General features: G+C 49.1%; 1 protein-coding gene across 1 annotated transcript; it reads right to left on the bottom strand.

Moving 5' to 3' along the window:
- Positions 1-8112: 8112 nt before the first annotated feature.
- LOC135913406 (uncharacterized) lies at positions 8113-10629 on the bottom strand. Its single transcript, XM_065445991.2, has 2 exons — positions 9954-10629; positions 8113-9376 (listed from the first exon to the last, which is right to left on the bottom strand). Exons 1-2 carry the CDS (start codon positions 10585-10587, stop codon positions 9333-9335), a joined length of 678 nt encoding a protein of 225 aa, XP_065302063.2. The 5' UTR covers positions 10588-10629; the 3' UTR covers positions 8113-9332.
- Between the last annotated feature and the right edge of the window lie 6028 nt (positions 10630-16657).

Here is a 16657-nt window from a genome sequence, read left to right as displayed (position 1 = left end):
AATTTCACTGGTGGCATCAACGTTTTCATGTTTACATTGCTGTCGTGACAGTTAACAACACAATAATAATTTCCGGTCATCCGAAGAGGCGCCGTCGCAAACAAGAGACGTTTCGCGCGCAGCGCGAACTGAACGCGGGCGCCATAGAGTTACTATACTGACTCCTAACTCTATGGCGGGCGCGACCGCGAAGGGAGGCGACGGCGGAAACCTACACCCGTTGGAGATGAAATCGCTCCGCCAGGGGAGAAACGAGCGCTGGCGTCTAGGATGAAACTTGGCGTGCGGTCGTCTCCACCACTGGAAAAGCTGGCGCCACCGTCGGCGTGACGTGCTAGGAGGGATCACGTGGACATAGCGGCCGCGTCGGCTGCTTCGAGCGCGCCATAGCGAGCTGAAAACGAGTTTAAATTCCCTCGTACGCTGCGGTCCTCATTTAGTGGCGAAATTTTCCCGCTTCGAATGTCTCCTTTACAACGCTTGAAAGCACTACAATAGGTAGTGGCTGCCTTTGAAGGCGCACAACATGGTAGGCTACTGCTCGGTGCTGCAGGGCCGGACGCACATAACGGAGGCCGGTGTCAGCCTTGTTCGCACGTAGCCGCAGGACAAGAAGCTGCGTGAAGCTTGGCTCGCGAAACGTAAAACCGGCAAACAGTCATCGGCCACAAATCGGGTATGCAGCAAGCACAGACGCGAGGAAGATTTCTGCTACGGCGCCCGGTCTGCGATGTTCTGAAAACGCGCACTGAGACGCTCGCCAGAGTCCGCTGCCCGACTAATGTCATGACGGTTTGGTCTATGAACTTGTCGATGCTGTAGATACTGGCAAGTTCAGTGGAGTGGAAAGGCAGCGGTAAGAAGCGCATGTAAAAAAAGCATGGCATATGGTCATGTTTGTGTTATGAATTAATGCACTGGATTACAAAAAAAGGAGCAGCGGGAAATTGCACGCTGAGGACACCGATAAACATGCAGTGCGACGCAACTCGAGAAATAGTACTGAAAGGCCAAAGAATTTAGAAAAAAAGAAAGATTGAATCGTCACGACGGTACTTCACAGGCGTCGAAGTCTCTACAATGAAATTATTTTTGAACAGCTCTGATAGCGCCCACGCAACAATGGTTGCTTGTATATTGTCAAATGCTCCTATTCTGCGACCTAAAGCTCATGGCACGGTGCGAAAACGCGCGCGCGGTGAAAGCGAAACAGTGCGCGGACAAGCATGCAGACGCGCAGTCGGTCGCTGCGAATCAGCGCGATCGCTGCATTGAGTCTTCGTTCTATTACGCTCCATTTAGTTATACAAACGCTATAAGAACATATTTCACATAGTTTGCTCTCAGCGTTTATCTACCTTTAACGCAAGAAGCCGGTTCGGGAGACTCCATCGCTGCGACCGCGCGCAGTGGCGTTCAATGTACTACGTATTCGGTAAAGACGTAGCGTCTGTGAACGATTGTGTGCTTTCAGTTTGCCCAAGATTATTATTTAGACAGTAAGAAACTTCTCTTGTTTCGAAAGTACTTACAGAAATGTCCGGGAGAGCTCGCGCGTGGTGTTTTCAGTGAGCGCTGACAGCAAAACCTATGAGGAGCGCGCCACGTGATCCCTCATACTACGCCAGCGAGGCGCTTCCGATAGATGGCGACTCCGTAACTCCTCGCCGCCAATATAAGCAGCTGCGCTTGCCTCTGCTAGACACTCACGAGGTGAGATGCCTCCTGGAGACAGAGCTGCTGGTTGGAATGAGAAGCGAAGGTTGCGGCGTGCTACAGAGACTGATTTTCTAGGTGGCTTTGGCTCAACTCTTGCAAGACGGGCTGGGTGGGAATCGAACCATGGTCTCCGGAGTGCGAGACGGAGACGCTACCACTGAGCCACGAGTACGATGCTTCAAAGCGGTACAAAAGCGCCTCTAGTGAATGCGGTGTTGCCTTAGAAACGAGCTGTTTCTAATAAGGCTCAGGCGTGCGTCGCTTGCTCAGGCGCACATCCCTTGGCGGATCGACGGGAACGCTGTCGCGTTCCACTCTTGAAGGCGAAGCAGAGTAACGCACGAGTTGTTTCTTCGTCTAGCCGAACCAAATATAGCCAAGCAACAGCAGTTCACCAGGCTAAACAGTGGTTCAACAACTAAAATAAAGGCTAGTATGCTTCGCATCCTGGGCTTAACCTTAGCTAAGCCTCAGCCATTTTTTTCTTACCACAACCAGAGGACTTACCCATTCGGTGGGTTTTTCTACTTTGACGATGATGGACGCCTTCTCCATGCGTGCCAGCTCGTCACGCAATGGTTGCTTCAGTGCCAAAGGAGCTTTCCGAGCAGGTTGTACGACTGGAACCGCGTCTGGTCGCAGAACCATCTTGTACGTTCTTTGTACGCAGCCCGTTCCGTGAAAAAGATGTGCAAATTCTATTTCTGGCCCTGCTTTCTCACTTCGTCTGAGTCGATGTTTGCTGGGACAATGCCGAACTCGATGCACGTTCTCAAGCCACTGATCGCTTGGCGTCCTTTCTTGACGATAAAGAAGGCAGTATCTCTCGAGGTACCGTTCATCTTTAGTGCTTTAGTGGCGACACCGATATGCTTGATCTCGGAGCCGTTGTAGGCAGTCAGCACTGCTGCGCTCTTGCGCAACGTGTTAACTTTCGAGATGCGCTGAAAAATACTAAGCGGAATCAAGTTGGCTTGGGAACCCGTGTCAACTTTCAGTTCTATCTCGTGACCAGAGACCCTGCCACGCACTGTCCAGTCTTTCCCTGGTCAGCACACAAATTTCTACACATTAAGGTCGCACTGTCCCCGATTTTTATTTTATTACCAACAACAAAAAATGTGTTGTATTTGTATCATGCGCGTTTGAGCAAGACAACACGCACAGTGCTTGGGCACAAAAAAAAAAAAAAAGACTGCCTGTCTCTTTATTGTGGTTGCTTTTATATCTTCGTGTGAGAGGGTGCCGCATGCGCAGAAGTGGTTAGGGGAAAGAAGGATGCGCTGCTATCAGCTCGTCTGCTTCCGTGGTAGCCAAGTATGATACGTACAGTATTGTCCCGAAACATTTTTTGGTCACTGCACCTAGCTTTTGACTGTGGAAGCTGTAATTATTAATGCTGTTGCAGTTTCTGAAGACCAACTGCATGCTATTTGTGCATAAACATCCCTTCGGCATGAATATGTGCATTTGACACTACAAAGTAATTCACTTCCTGCACAGAAATCAGTAAGAAGTGAAACCTTTGCATCCGATTATAAAGCCACACGAAATGCTTCATTGGCGAAGTTGAACACTCAGTAGAGTTCATGCGCCATAAGTGCCTTGTATCATGAGAATGACAGGTTGGGGCACTTCTGAGGCAGACAAGGTGTCTCATCCAACATGAGCCTTAAAATGTCCAGCAAGGAAAGTCAACAGCATATATCATTCATACAGTGTTTAACAGACGCAGCTCCTCATAACTTTGCAGTCTATGGATGCTAAAGCTGGAGCAGGCGAATGAAATTGCGGCAGTCTGGAGTGTATAGATTAGCAATGTTTCAGTTGTGTGCCTGTTGCATTCCAGGCGGGCTACCCACACCAAGGCATATTTGGCAGGGGTGATCTTAGAGGAGCAACAGACAATAAATACCAGATGCAGGTACAAGCTGACTGAAGCATGCATTGCACTCACGACTGACCAAGCAGAGACAGTGAATAGAACGGCATTGAAGAGACCCGCCGAGATTCTCTGGGACACTCAAGCATTCCACCCTGCACATGCTGCTGCTGCGTTTACAGGTGTGAGAACCCTGCACCGACTGTTCAAGTGAAGCAAAGTGCTGCACCAAATTGTGCCACAAGCGGGAAAATAGTAGACATTGCACCACGCTGCACGAAAACAGCTTTGTCTTTTGCAGGCACCAGTGAAAAATTACCGGCGTGATTTTTGTCACTGGTATCGGAGAGCGCTGAAGCATCATACAATAGCTAAATAAGTGCCTGAAGTAAATACCAATGTCCACACGGCACATATCGGGGTGGCACTGGCAAGACATGGATGCAACTGTTCCCACTACTTTTTATTATTTACGGTACGCTATAGACACGAGTAACTGCACTCCTGGCATCTGTTCCAAAATTAGGTATTTTCCATTATTGTAATAACCAGCTACAACGAATTCATCACATACCGGGCAAAAGGTTTGCAGAAGGCAGAGATTCGACGCTATGATGCCAAGTTTGTCCGCTCTACGCAATTCGCAATATGACGTGTGGCGCACTTCGGCAGCTCGTCCTCTTGCGCTGCAACTGCCTTAATTTTTTGTCGAGTTCCTAACGGCTGCGGAGCAAGCACGACTCCGGCGCTAAATAAAAAAAGAAAAAAAGCTTTCGCGCATAAAAATGGTTTTATATGGTTTCAGTAAGACGATCACAGAAACAGTCTCTTTGAAAACATTTTCTTAGCAATCTGAAGGTTCAGACAGCCCGTCTGGTCTGAGGCGTCTTGAAGAAGTTGGAAAAAATAAATCTGTTTTATCTGATGTGTTCCTGAAATAGATGTTTTCAGGGCTGTGCTACTTGGATAACGAGCAATGGTACTGGGCTGTTCACACTCGAGGGTAGCTTGGTAATGGCAGCCAGCATACCTTTATTAAGGAGAATGCATCAATAACCCGCTGTGGTTGCTTGCTGTGGTGTTGGGCTTTAAGCACGAGGTCGCGGGATCAAATCCCTGCCACGATGGCCGCATTTCGATGGGGGTGAAAGCACCCGTGTACTTAAATTTATGTGCACGCTCCGGGTAGTCCAAATTTCCGGAGTCCCCCCACTACGGCGTGCCTCATCATCAGATAGTGATTTTGGCATATAAAACCCCCTAATTAAATTTTTAATGTATCGGAATATAACAGACGACTTCCGGCCGCTGCACCAGCTTATAAAGAAGGCTTTTAGTGCACGATAGCATCATCAGAGAAAAATTCAAGAGGGGACACTCAGTGAAAACTGGCACCAGGAAATGTCATGTAGTATTAATGCTGGCCGTTAGCTGCCGCGAGCATCGGGAAAAACGGATGAGAAATGAAGCTAACAGAGTCTTATTTTTATTTTTTTTTGTTAAAACGGAAGTTTTGCGTATAAACTTCTATACTTTGCGACTTATTTTTCTTGCGTTGCCTAGCAACATGCTAACAACACGCCAGGCGCGCCAGATGCATGTGCCAGATTCCACCGAAGCGAGCGAGGTCGGCTGCGCATGTGAAGTTCGCCTGTTTGGCGTCCCGTCTCTCTCTCTCTGATGTAGCCTGGTTTGTTGGGCTCCTGGCACATTCTTGCCTTTCTTCTACACTTCGACTCAGCACGACTGCACTACTGGACAACAGCATGGTAGTAAGAGATTGTTTGACAGGCTTCGACGCATTTCAGGCAACTTGCGGCTTACGGCATGGATAACCGAGGCTTGTGACGCAGTTTGTGAAAAACAGCTCGGCAACTGTACACACATCAGTCTTTTACGATCTACGAGACATCTTGACAATATCAGCAAGACGTCTTGCAATCATCCTATGTCTACATTTTCTAGACTTTTATAAAATATTTAAGACGCCTTGTAGCTGTCTTGAAGATGTGTCTTATGTCTTAAAAGGTGTAGCGTATCAGCCGGACGCCAGGGTGGAACAGACAACGTTTATTGATGCCGTGCCCTTTTTATAGGGTGATGAACATGTGATCTGCCGACTGCTGCTTGCGTGGCCGATAAGCGATTATCCTGAAAATATAGTGTGACACGCGACATCAGTATACAACATTCCTTTCCCCTAAGATTCGTTACACAATTGCCAAAATGTCTGGTTAGTCATCAATGCCATAACGTGCGATAGGCCGTCTAACGCGTGTTGATCTTCGCGTCTCGACCGGGTCTTGGGTAGCTTGGCCCGGTATTGCCCCTGCGGCTGCTTCCGTGCTGACCGGCAGCTGTTGTGGTCGTCTGGCTGTAGGAGGCAGCCTGACGTGGTAGTCTGCACTTGAGACTGGATCGGCTTCGAGCCTCGTCCAGGCGCTCCTCAACTGGTTCCGGTGCCTGTGATGGCGTTCGCCGTTGTCCAGCTGGACGATGTACGACACCGGGCCTCGCACTGCCACAACCCTGGCCGCCTTCCACCTTGGACCTGGACAAAAGCTTTTAGCATAGACTGCGTCACCGACATGGAACCTCTTAATCTCTTGCCGTTGCGGTTCCGGCACGTATTGCCGGTCTGGATGAAGTCTGTCCAAGGCTGTCCTCAGCTTTCGTCCGAACATCAATTCTGCCGGAGATTTCCTCGTGACCGAATGCGGCGTCGTGTGCTGTTTAAACAGGAACCGCGAAATCTTGCACTGCGTTGAACCTTCCTGTTGCTTCTTTAACGCTTCTTTAACTTCTCTTACCATTCTCTCCGCCCTACCATTACTGGCGGGATTGTAAGGAGCAGTGAAAATAGCACGCACACCATTGCACTTTAAAAACTTTTGCAACTCCGAGCTAGTGAATGCTGTACCATTATCCGAAACGATAACGTCTGGCACACCGTGTGTCGCAAACATCTTCCTTAAGCTGGTGACAACAGCTGTAGCTTTCATGGATGACATGATTTCGACCTCAGCCCAGTTGCTGTACGCATCTACCACGATTAAAAATACTTCTGCATTAACTGGTCCAGCGAAATCAATGTGTAGGCGACTCCAAGGTTGATCTGGCTTGATCCAAAAATGCACTGGAACCTTGGGATCGCTTTGCCGGTTACTCTGACATTGCTGACAGTGTCGTACAAACTCTTCAATTTCGTGGTCCATTTTCGGCCACCACATGAGCCCTCTAGCTGACGCTTTCATAGCACTCATCCCAGGGTGATTTGCATGTAGGAGTTGAAGCACACTTTCTCTTGCTGTGTTAGGAATTACAACGCGATTCCCCCACAGTATGCAATCACGATGCAACGACAACTCCGTCTTCCTCACCTCGTAAGGCGCGAACTTGCTGTCCAGTTGTGTTGACGGCCAGCCACTAAGGATCCATTCCTTTGCCATGGATAATACTTTGTCCTTGTTGATCAGCGCAGCGATTTCCGCCGCCTGCAGCGGTGCGCACTCGACCGCTTCCAACAGGAGCACGTCCCCAGGTGGCTGTGGCTCGTCTTCGTCTCCCGGAGCTGGCAGACGACTGAGTGCGTCGGCGTTGGAGTTTTCTTGGCCTCGCCTGTACTGAAGGCTGTAGTTATACGCAGACAAACATAAAATCCAACGGAGCATTCTGGGCGACACAACTTCAGGCACCCTCTTGTCCGTGTTAAACAGGCCCAGTAATGGCTTGTGGTCCGTTATGACCGTAAATTCTCGCCCAGCAAGGTACTGGTGGAACCGTTTCACGCCAAAGACAACAGCTAAGCCCTCTTTATCAATCTGAGCATAGTTACGTTCACTGGGTCCAAGCGTCCGGGAAGCATACGCTATGGGCTGTTCCTTCCCATCAGTCGTATGGTGGGCTAGCACTGCCCCCACTCCCACAGGAGATGCGTCGCAGCACAAAATTAAAGGACGCTTGGTGTCATAGGGCACAAGTACAGAGTCGAAGCTAAGCAATTTTTTTTAGTCTCTCAAACGCACGTTGGTGCTCACCTGTCCACTTCCATTCGTGGTCATGGTCGAGCAGTCGATAGAGGGGTTCTGCCACTTCAATCTTGCCCTTGAGAGAACTGCTGTAAAAATTTAGTAACCCCAAGAACGCTTGCAGCTCCTTTTTGCTTGTGGGTGCGGGCGCTTTATGGATGGCGTCAGTTTTGCTTCGGCTCGGGTGGCGTCAATCCTGTGACCCAAGAATTCAATGCTCGGCTTGTTGAATTCGCACTTGCCTTTGTTTACTCTTAACTGCGCATTCTGAAGACGCGATAGCACGGTTTCTAATCTCTCGGCGTGCTCTTCCGCGTTACGGCCAGAAATCAAGATACAGTGAAAGCTCGTTAATTCGAACTTCAATAATTCGAATTTATGGATAATTCGAACTGGACGATTTGGTCCGGCCAAGCTCCACAGAAGGTTATTGTCTATGTATAAAAGTCTATGTATAAAGAAGTCTATGTATAAAAGTCTATGTATAAAAAAGTCCGTTAATTCGAACGCGAGAAGGTTCCCTCACGGATAATTCGAACTACGCTCGCCTGGCACACGGCCAGAGAAACGCGCCTACTGCCTACACACAAGGCTGTATTGCCTCCGAAACGGAGAGAACGGCGAGAGAAGGCAAAATCAGAAAAAAAATCTAACCGACGCGGGGTCAGCCAGAAGGCAGCGGCGGCTGCCGCCTCTCCGTTCTACGTAACCTCCGAAACTTCTTGCCCGTTGCGAATCTCGGAGGCTTTGCAAATCTTGTACAGCTGCTAATGTTGTGCGGAGATGGCACTGCAAGCTCCAAAACACAGCGAATCAAGTACGTCGCAGCTGCGCTTGCAATCAAAAACCAACGAATCAGGGCTTTCGCCACCTTCACATGTTCAGCGTCTTTGTCTCGGCAGTCTTCATCGGTTGTGCACCTCTGTTTTCAGCTTAGGAGGTATCGGCCGTCGCGATTCATTGTGATGGTGTTAAGCCTCGGCTAACGTTCGTTTCGGTGGACGTCGGTGGTGTGGCACAGTCGGACCCAGAGCTTCGACTTGAAGATGGCGTGTGACGCGGGCACACGCCATCACTTTCTGAAACACCAAATTTCTGACACGCCTTACTGCTTCCAAATCGCAGTGTACTGTTGCCCTCCTTCACTTTCGTTAGTTCGAACTTTCGTTAATTCGAACTGAAGCGGCTTCCCCTTGCGGTTCGAATTAACGAGCTTTTACTGTATCATCAAGATAGGCTTTCACGCCGGGAATGCCTGCTAACAGTATCAATGACTCGTTGAAATACCCATGGCGCCACCGAAATTCCAAACGGCAGCCGTTTGACTTTGTACAGTCCCTTTATCATGTTAACTGCGAGCACTTCAGCCGATTCGTCGTCTAGCGTGAGCTGTTGATAAGCTTGAGCTAGATCTAGCTTTGTAAAAAATTTGCTTGAACCCGGAGCTGCGAGCATTTCAGCGGTAGTGGGCAAAGGATACCCGCTGCATTTAATAGCTTTGTTTACGGTGCTACGGTAGTCACCGCACAGGCGTAAAGTTCCGTCTTTTTTTTTTACCACTACCAGTGGCGTGGCCCAGTTGGAGTACGCGACGGGTTCCCATACCCCTTGTTGCACCAAGCGATCCACTTCCTTGCTCACGTCGTCCTTGAGGGCCAGTGGAACTGGTCGACTTTTGAGAAACACTGGTTGAGCGTCGTCTTTCAGTTCGATGTGAATTGGTGGTCCGTTGAAGCCAGGAAGGTCCCTGCGAAACACCTCGGAAAATCAGGAGGGCACGTCTTCCGCGTTTACTTGCTCGATTCCCCGCAAGCAAATGCCTAACGGCCTAAACCAGTTTCGCCCAATCAGGCTGTTGTCTCGATTCTTTACTACCAACAATGGCAGCTTTGCCTCCCGGCCCTTGAATTCTACCAAGACGGTTGCTCGACCCAGCAGTGGTAACGCCTCCTTTGACCAGGTTACGAGAGTTGTTCCAGAATCTTGGAGTGGTATTTCACCCCGATTTCTCTCGATTACTCTAAATGTATCTTCACTCACAATTCAGCACGATGCTCCGGAATCAACCTCCATCGGGACTTCTTGTCCTTGTATCTGTACTTTAACCATAAATTTCTGTTCTTGCTCATTCACTTCGCAAAGTGAAAACAATGCACTCATTTCGCACACGCCCTTGCTTTTTTCAACTTTCCTCTTTTGCTCAAGCGTCTTCCGGGCCGCTTTACTTTCGTCTTTTGAACGACAAGCCCTCGCAATATGTCCAACCCTTTTGCATTTGAAGCATGCCGCTTTTCTAAAACTGCACAAATGCGGAACGTGCTTACCGTTGCAGCGGTAGCAACTAGATCCCTCTGCCGTGGCGTCTTGCTTCGTGCGGGTTGCTTGTATCATGCCCTGGCAGTCCTTCGCCTCGTCTCGGCCGTGCATCCGTATGTCACGTTGTTGCTTGGCTGTCGCTTCTGCGGTCGCGGCCATGTCGTACGCAACGTTGAACGTAAGGTCGTGTTCTGCGAGAAGTCGCTGTTGAACTGCTTCGTTCTGGAGGCCGCATACGAAACGATCTCGCATCATGATGTCCAACGGGAGCTGCACGTCGCCAAAACCGCAGTCTTCGGCTAGCTTCCGAAGCGCCGTGACGTAGTCCGCAACTGATTCCTCGGCAGCCTGGTTTCTCTTGTAGAACAAAAACCTTGCGTATAGCTCTGAAGGCCTTGGATTCAGGTGCTTGCGAACCGCCGTCTTAATTTCCTCGTAGGTTGCTGTTGTCGGTCTTGCTGGCTTCACCAGAGTCACGATGAGCCCGTACGCTTCTTCGCCGCAACAACTCAGCTGGACGGCTCTTTTCTGTTCTTCTTTCGCTATCTTGTTAGCTTCGCAGAACATTTCTAGCCTCTCGACGTATTCGTCCCATGACGCGTTTGTGCCGAGATGATACTCGCCGATCCTGCCGACGGCCATCGCCGCCGCTTCCTCGTCGCCAACTGTCGCGTATCAGCCGGACGCCAGGGTGGAACAGACAACGTTTATTGATGCCGTGCCCTTTTTATAGGGTTATGGACATGTGATCTGCCGACTGCTGCTTGCGTGGCCGATAAGCGATTATCCTGAAAATGTAGTGTGACACGCGATATCAGTATACAACAAAAGGTCTTGTAGCCGTCGTGAAGACCGTCTAATGTACCACCAAATAATGGATATAAGATGTATGCAAGACATCTACAAGATGTTTTGTAGGACATATTGTAGTTCTTTTGAAAATGGCAGTAAAATTTTGCGAGATGTTTTGTAGCCGCCATAAAAACGTTTTTTACCATTTACCATTCTCGAAGAGCAAGGTACAACACCTACTCAGTATTTATGTAACATAGCTCCATAATTTGTTGAGTGACAGGTATTTAGGGTCCCAAGGTCACAAACGTACAAGTCATTTCAGAGCTCTAAAAATTGGTGGCACGATGTCTAGTCAGGACTGTTTAACATTCATTGAAACTGCCAGCACCTTAAAAAAGATCGAAAAGCTTCACTTGTTCATTGGGCCAGGAAGTAGTTGCAAAAATGACAGCAAGATCTACAATACCTGTCAATTTGCCGCGAAAACTATTGGGAAGCACGAGGACAAAGATGACATTTTAAATAGTCTAGACGCTAAAATTCAGTCATTGCAAATCAGATGGTCTGTCGCCTTCAAATATCAACCGTTCAACAAAATGTTTCTTAGCTTCAGTGATCTGGCTAGAAACGACATTTACAGCACACAGGCATCGTCCCTAAATCCCACTGTATCTACACATTTTCTGACTAACCGCGCTGATGATTTGAAATAACAGACGCTCCATGAGATTCTTTTCATGAGTTTGAACTAATAAGCACCACTAGTGATACTAATACCTTGACAAGTTTCTTTGCACATCTTGTCAGTAAGTGTATCAGCCTTTTTGTTCCTTTTAAAAACAAAGCAGACAAACACCGAAATTCCTTGGATGACTAGGGACCTTTTGCATTTATCACGTCGAGCGGCCAGATAAAGTCGATCGAAACGCTCTGGTGACAACAAAACTCACGCAATTCCATAGCGCTAAAAAGGAACTCTCTTGTAAAATGGTTGCTGCAAAAAAATTTTATTACAAGGCAACCTTGCCGAAATAAATTAAGGCTAATCCCCGCAAATTTTGGAAAGCCATCCTACCACCTGGGTAATCCTCGGATGTTAATAATTAACAATGTTGAAGTTTCTGACTCGCAGACAATAGCTTCTTTTAACACTACTTCCACTCTGTCTTTACGATCGATAACTCTGTAACCCCTGTTTTTGATTCCGAACCATACCCTCCAATCGACGATATATCACTGTCTCCTGAGGGTGTACTCAACTTAATCCTAAATTTAGACACCAAGAACTCGTGTGGTCTTGACGGTATCCCGACTGTTTTTGTCGTTCGATACTCTTTGGTGCAGCAGATATATTGTAAGACTAGAAAATCTCTCGCAACCGCCACCCTTCCTCCCTCGTGGAAACTTGCTTCAATCCTGCCCTTATTTAAGTCGGGTAACGTTCAATTGTTATCTAGCTATGGGTCAATCTCCTTAACAGCACACGCATGTAAACTACTCGAACATATTATCATTAAATATATTGTGGAATTTCTTGAAACTAACAAAATTTTATGCACTTTCCACTTTCCAGCACGCTTTTAGAGGTGGCCTTAGCACTATAACGCAACTGACAATTCGTTCATGACATCAGCAGCTCTTTAGACATGGGTGACCAGATTGATGCTATTTTTATAGATTTTGCAAAGGCCTTCGATACTGTCTCACACCTTAAACTTATGCACAAGCTGTTCATTATACTAAAGAAATGCTTGTTTGGTTGGCTGGATATCGGACTTTCTTTCCCAGCGTTCGCAATATGTAGTTTCAACATTAACTCACCCTTGATGCCTGTTTCATCAGGGTTTCCCCAAGGTTCAGCACTGGGTCCTCTTTTATTCCTGCTTTATATTAATGATCTCCCCCTACGCACCTGTTAAAATACGCCTTTTTGCAGATGATTGCTTTTGGTACCGTACAGTTAAATCTACTACTGGTCATATTGTACTTAATTATTTTGCTGACTTCTGTAACTGGTCCAAAGCATGGCAAATGAATATCAACTTTTCCAAAACTGTCTCTATGTCTTTTACACGACGCTCATGCCCTTCCTTCTTTGCCCATGTCTTTAAGAATATTACTTTAAATAGGGTCTTCTAATTCCAGTATTTAGGTATCCTGCTAACACACGATTTGTAATGGTGGAGATTGATGTCAGCTGTAACAAGGCCCTTAAACTATTAGGTTACTTATATCTTGCTCCTCAAGAAACTTAACTTCTTACATATAAAACCCTCATTCGCCAAATCCTAGAATATGGCTGCGTTGTATGGAATCCATACAAGCACTGTGACGTCAAAAACTAGAATCAGTGCAAAAAAAGGCAGTGCGTTTTGTTTGTAGGGGATATCACAAGAAATTTTTCCGCCTCTCTTCCCCTACTTGGTTTTACTCCTCCTGCAAAGCGTCGCAAACTTGAATGCCTAAAATTCCTTCGCACGTTAATCAATTCTACACGCCTCTCCTCTCTAGATAACTATTTTACTTTTTCCGAACCCTCATGTACGAGGAGTCACCATGCGCTAAATATCTAAACCTTTTTTGCCCAGACTGATTCTTTTAAACACGTTTTTTTTTTCATCAACAAATTTAAGTATGGAATTCATTACCGGGCAGTTTCAGTTCACTTGCACTGAAACAATTCACGCAAGTTTGTTTATAAATGTTTGTATGTTTGTCATTAATCCCACTCCTGCAATAGCCTCATTGAGGCTGCAGTATGTATAAATAAATATTGACACGTGTATACTTATCTTTGTAGGGCGACCATGTTTGGCCGCCTAACAAGTGTTATGGCACAGCGCGGGACGCGCCTGCATGTATCAGAAGTTTCTGGAAAGTTATCGATGCTTCTATCCGGCTGTCTGTTGTCGCCGAACCTTGTGTTATCAGATTTCATCGCGTGACGCGAATAGTGTAGAACTTTGTGGAAGGCACGCGGGTCCCAGCGGTTACTCTGGAACATTCGACGACTGATCTGTAAAAGCCGACGCGCTTGACCCGCTGATCAGATTTTCGACGATCGCCTACTGTGTTCGCCGTTTTCGTTGTGCTTTAAGTGTAGCCTGTTTTGTGGGCACAGGTTCGCCCAATTAAAGCTAGTTTTGCTTTCACAGTACTGCTACTGCGTTCTTTAACGTCACTACCACGTGACATCTGGTGGAGGTGCTAGTGCGTTCATGTACCGAACGCACCCGCAAAGCCGCGATCCAAGCTCGAAGCCCGAGGACAAAACCAACATCGCCCAAGACCAGCGTGCTAGCCGCAGACTGCAAGGACTGCCCCCAGAGCACGGACTTCTACCTGAGTCGACAAAGAAGATCGTGGTCAAAACAACCGCAATGGCTGCCCCAGCGTCCCCCGTTATCATACAACAACCGCGGGACCCACCGACCTTCCATGGAGCAGCGACTGAAGACCCAGAATCCTGGCTGGAGACCTACGAACGAATCGCGACTTTTAACAACTGGGACTCCGACGACAAGCTGCGGCATGTATACTTTGCCTGAGAAGATGCTGCCAGAACGTGGTTTGAGAACCAGGAGTCGACCTTCACGACATGGGACCTCTTCCGTAGCGGCTTCCTGCGCACCTTTACGAGCGTCGTGCGCAAGGAAAGGGCCGAAGCCATGCTGGACTCCCGAGTGCAGCTACCCAACGAGAACGTTGCCATCTTCACGGAAGAAATGAACCATCTGTTCCGCCACGCCGACCCGGATATGCCCGAAGAGAACAAAGTCCGCCTTCTCATGCGTGGTGTGAAGGAAGAACTTTTCGGCGCAATGATACGAAGCCCACCGAAGACCGTAGAAAAGTTCCTTCGTGAGGCCACCAGCATCGAGAGGACACTCGAAATGCGGAACCGGCAATTCAACCGCCGTACAAGCTCTACCCACCACGCAGGAGTTCAATCACTGGCCACGGACGATCTGCGCGACACCACCAGGGCGATTGTGCGCGAAGAACTGCGCAAGGTCTTGCCTTCGTCGCAGCCTCAAGTGGCCTCGTTCGCCGACATCGTGAACGAAGAGGTGCACCGATCGCTTGGAGTTCCTGAGGTGCAACCAGAATCGCCACAGCCCCAGCCGGAAGCGATGACCTACCTCGCCGTCGCACGCCGTCAAGGCACCCCTCCGCGACCGCGCCAGGGCCCTGTGACGCCGCAATTCCGTCGTCCGCCGCCACCAGCACGCTCACCCGTCGCCCACCGCACATACGCGAGGAAGACGGACATTTGGCGAGCCCCCGACCACCACCCGCTCTGCTATCACTGCGGGGAAGCCGACCATGTGTACCGTCGATGCCCATACCGCGACTTGGGACTGAGAGGGTTCGCCGTCAATGCGCCGCGCCCACAGCGGGGCGAGCGCCCACGTGACAACGCCGATTACCTCGCCGCTACTCAGTGGAGCTCTCGACGGCCGTCCCGTTCGCCGTCACCAGGCCGCTACCTGTCGCCGCAGCGCCGACCATACACGGGCCCAGCCCGGGGCGGCTCTACGAGCCCATATCCGGAAAACTAAAAGCAGCAACCGATGGAGGTGCGGTTGCTGTTCGTCGAACTGACGAAGATCCTCCGCCGCCGACGAAGACGACGAAGAGACCATCTCGACGACATAATAACGACCTGCCGCCATCCCGACGAAGTCAGGAAGCCAAGACTACACCGACGAAAGACGACTTGACGACGCGACGTTCCAGCTTCAGTTCAACACGATGTAGCCGTGATCCGACGCCAAGACCTAACTGCAACGCCAGACAAAGTACCACCGACCTCGACGTGCTTCTCGACGGCCACGCAGTTACCGCCTTAGTGGACACAGGGGCTGATTACTCCGTCATGAGCGGACACATCGCCGCCCAGTTCAAGAAGGTTAAGACTGCATGGGAAGGCCCTCAAATTCGCACCGCTGGAGGACACCTGATTACGCCGACTGACTGGGATCTGCTCGGCAAGAATAACCATTCATGACCGGACTTACCCTGCACCTTTGTTATCCTCCAACAGTGTTCACGAGACGTCATTCTCGGTATGGACTTCCTGAACCAACACGGCGCAATCATCGACCTGAAGTCGAAGTCAATAACGCTGTCGGAAGATAAAGCGATACCGCCGGAGAGCTCTCGTAGTCACCACGCCTTGAGTGTGCTCGAAGATCAAGTGAGCGTCCCGCCTCGCTCCAGCATTCTTATTTAGGTCGGCACCGAAATATCCGCTGACTTAGAAGGTGTCATCGAAGGCGACCAACGTCTACTGCTAGACCGTGAAATTTGCGTCGCAAGAGGGATCGCTCGACTGCATGGAGGGAAAACTGAAGTGGTGCTTACAAACTTCAGCCAGGAGTTCAAGCACATCAACAAGGGCACGACGATCGCGTTCATCGAGGGAATTCTGGAAACCAGTAATGCGTTTGTCCTCTCGGATTCCGCCGCATCTACCCCGACGACCATGGTTCCCGAACCAGACTACGACATTAATCCGAGCCTCCCCGTGATTAAACAACAGCAGCTCAGAAGTCTGCTCCGACGATACAAAGGCTGCTTTTCGACGTCATCGAGGATTCGACAAACACCAGTCGCCAAGCATCGCATAATCACCGAGGAGTACGCTCGACCACTCCGCCAGAGCCCTTACCGAGTTTCGCCGCTAGAACATGAAGCTAAAGAGAATAAGTCGACGAAATGCTGCGCGACGACATCATCCAGCCGTCGAAAAGCCCGTGGGCATCCCCTGTTGTCCTGGTGAAGAAAAAAATGGCTGTGGCTTAGCTAAGGTTAAGCCCAGGATGCGAAGCATACTAGCTTTTATTTTAGTTGTTGAACCACTGTTTAGCCTGGTGAACTGCTGTTACTTGGCTATATTTGGTTCGGCTAGACG

The sequence above is a fragment of the Dermacentor albipictus genome, chromosome 2 (assembly GCF_038994185.2).
Source record: "Dermacentor albipictus isolate Rhodes 1998 colony chromosome 2, USDA_Dalb.pri_finalv2, whole genome shotgun sequence".
Taxonomy (NCBI): domain Eukaryota; kingdom Metazoa; phylum Arthropoda; class Arachnida; order Ixodida; family Ixodidae; genus Dermacentor; species Dermacentor albipictus.
The sequence above is the reverse complement of the archived record's forward strand: the minus strand, read 5'-3'. Positions and strand labels throughout refer to the sequence as shown.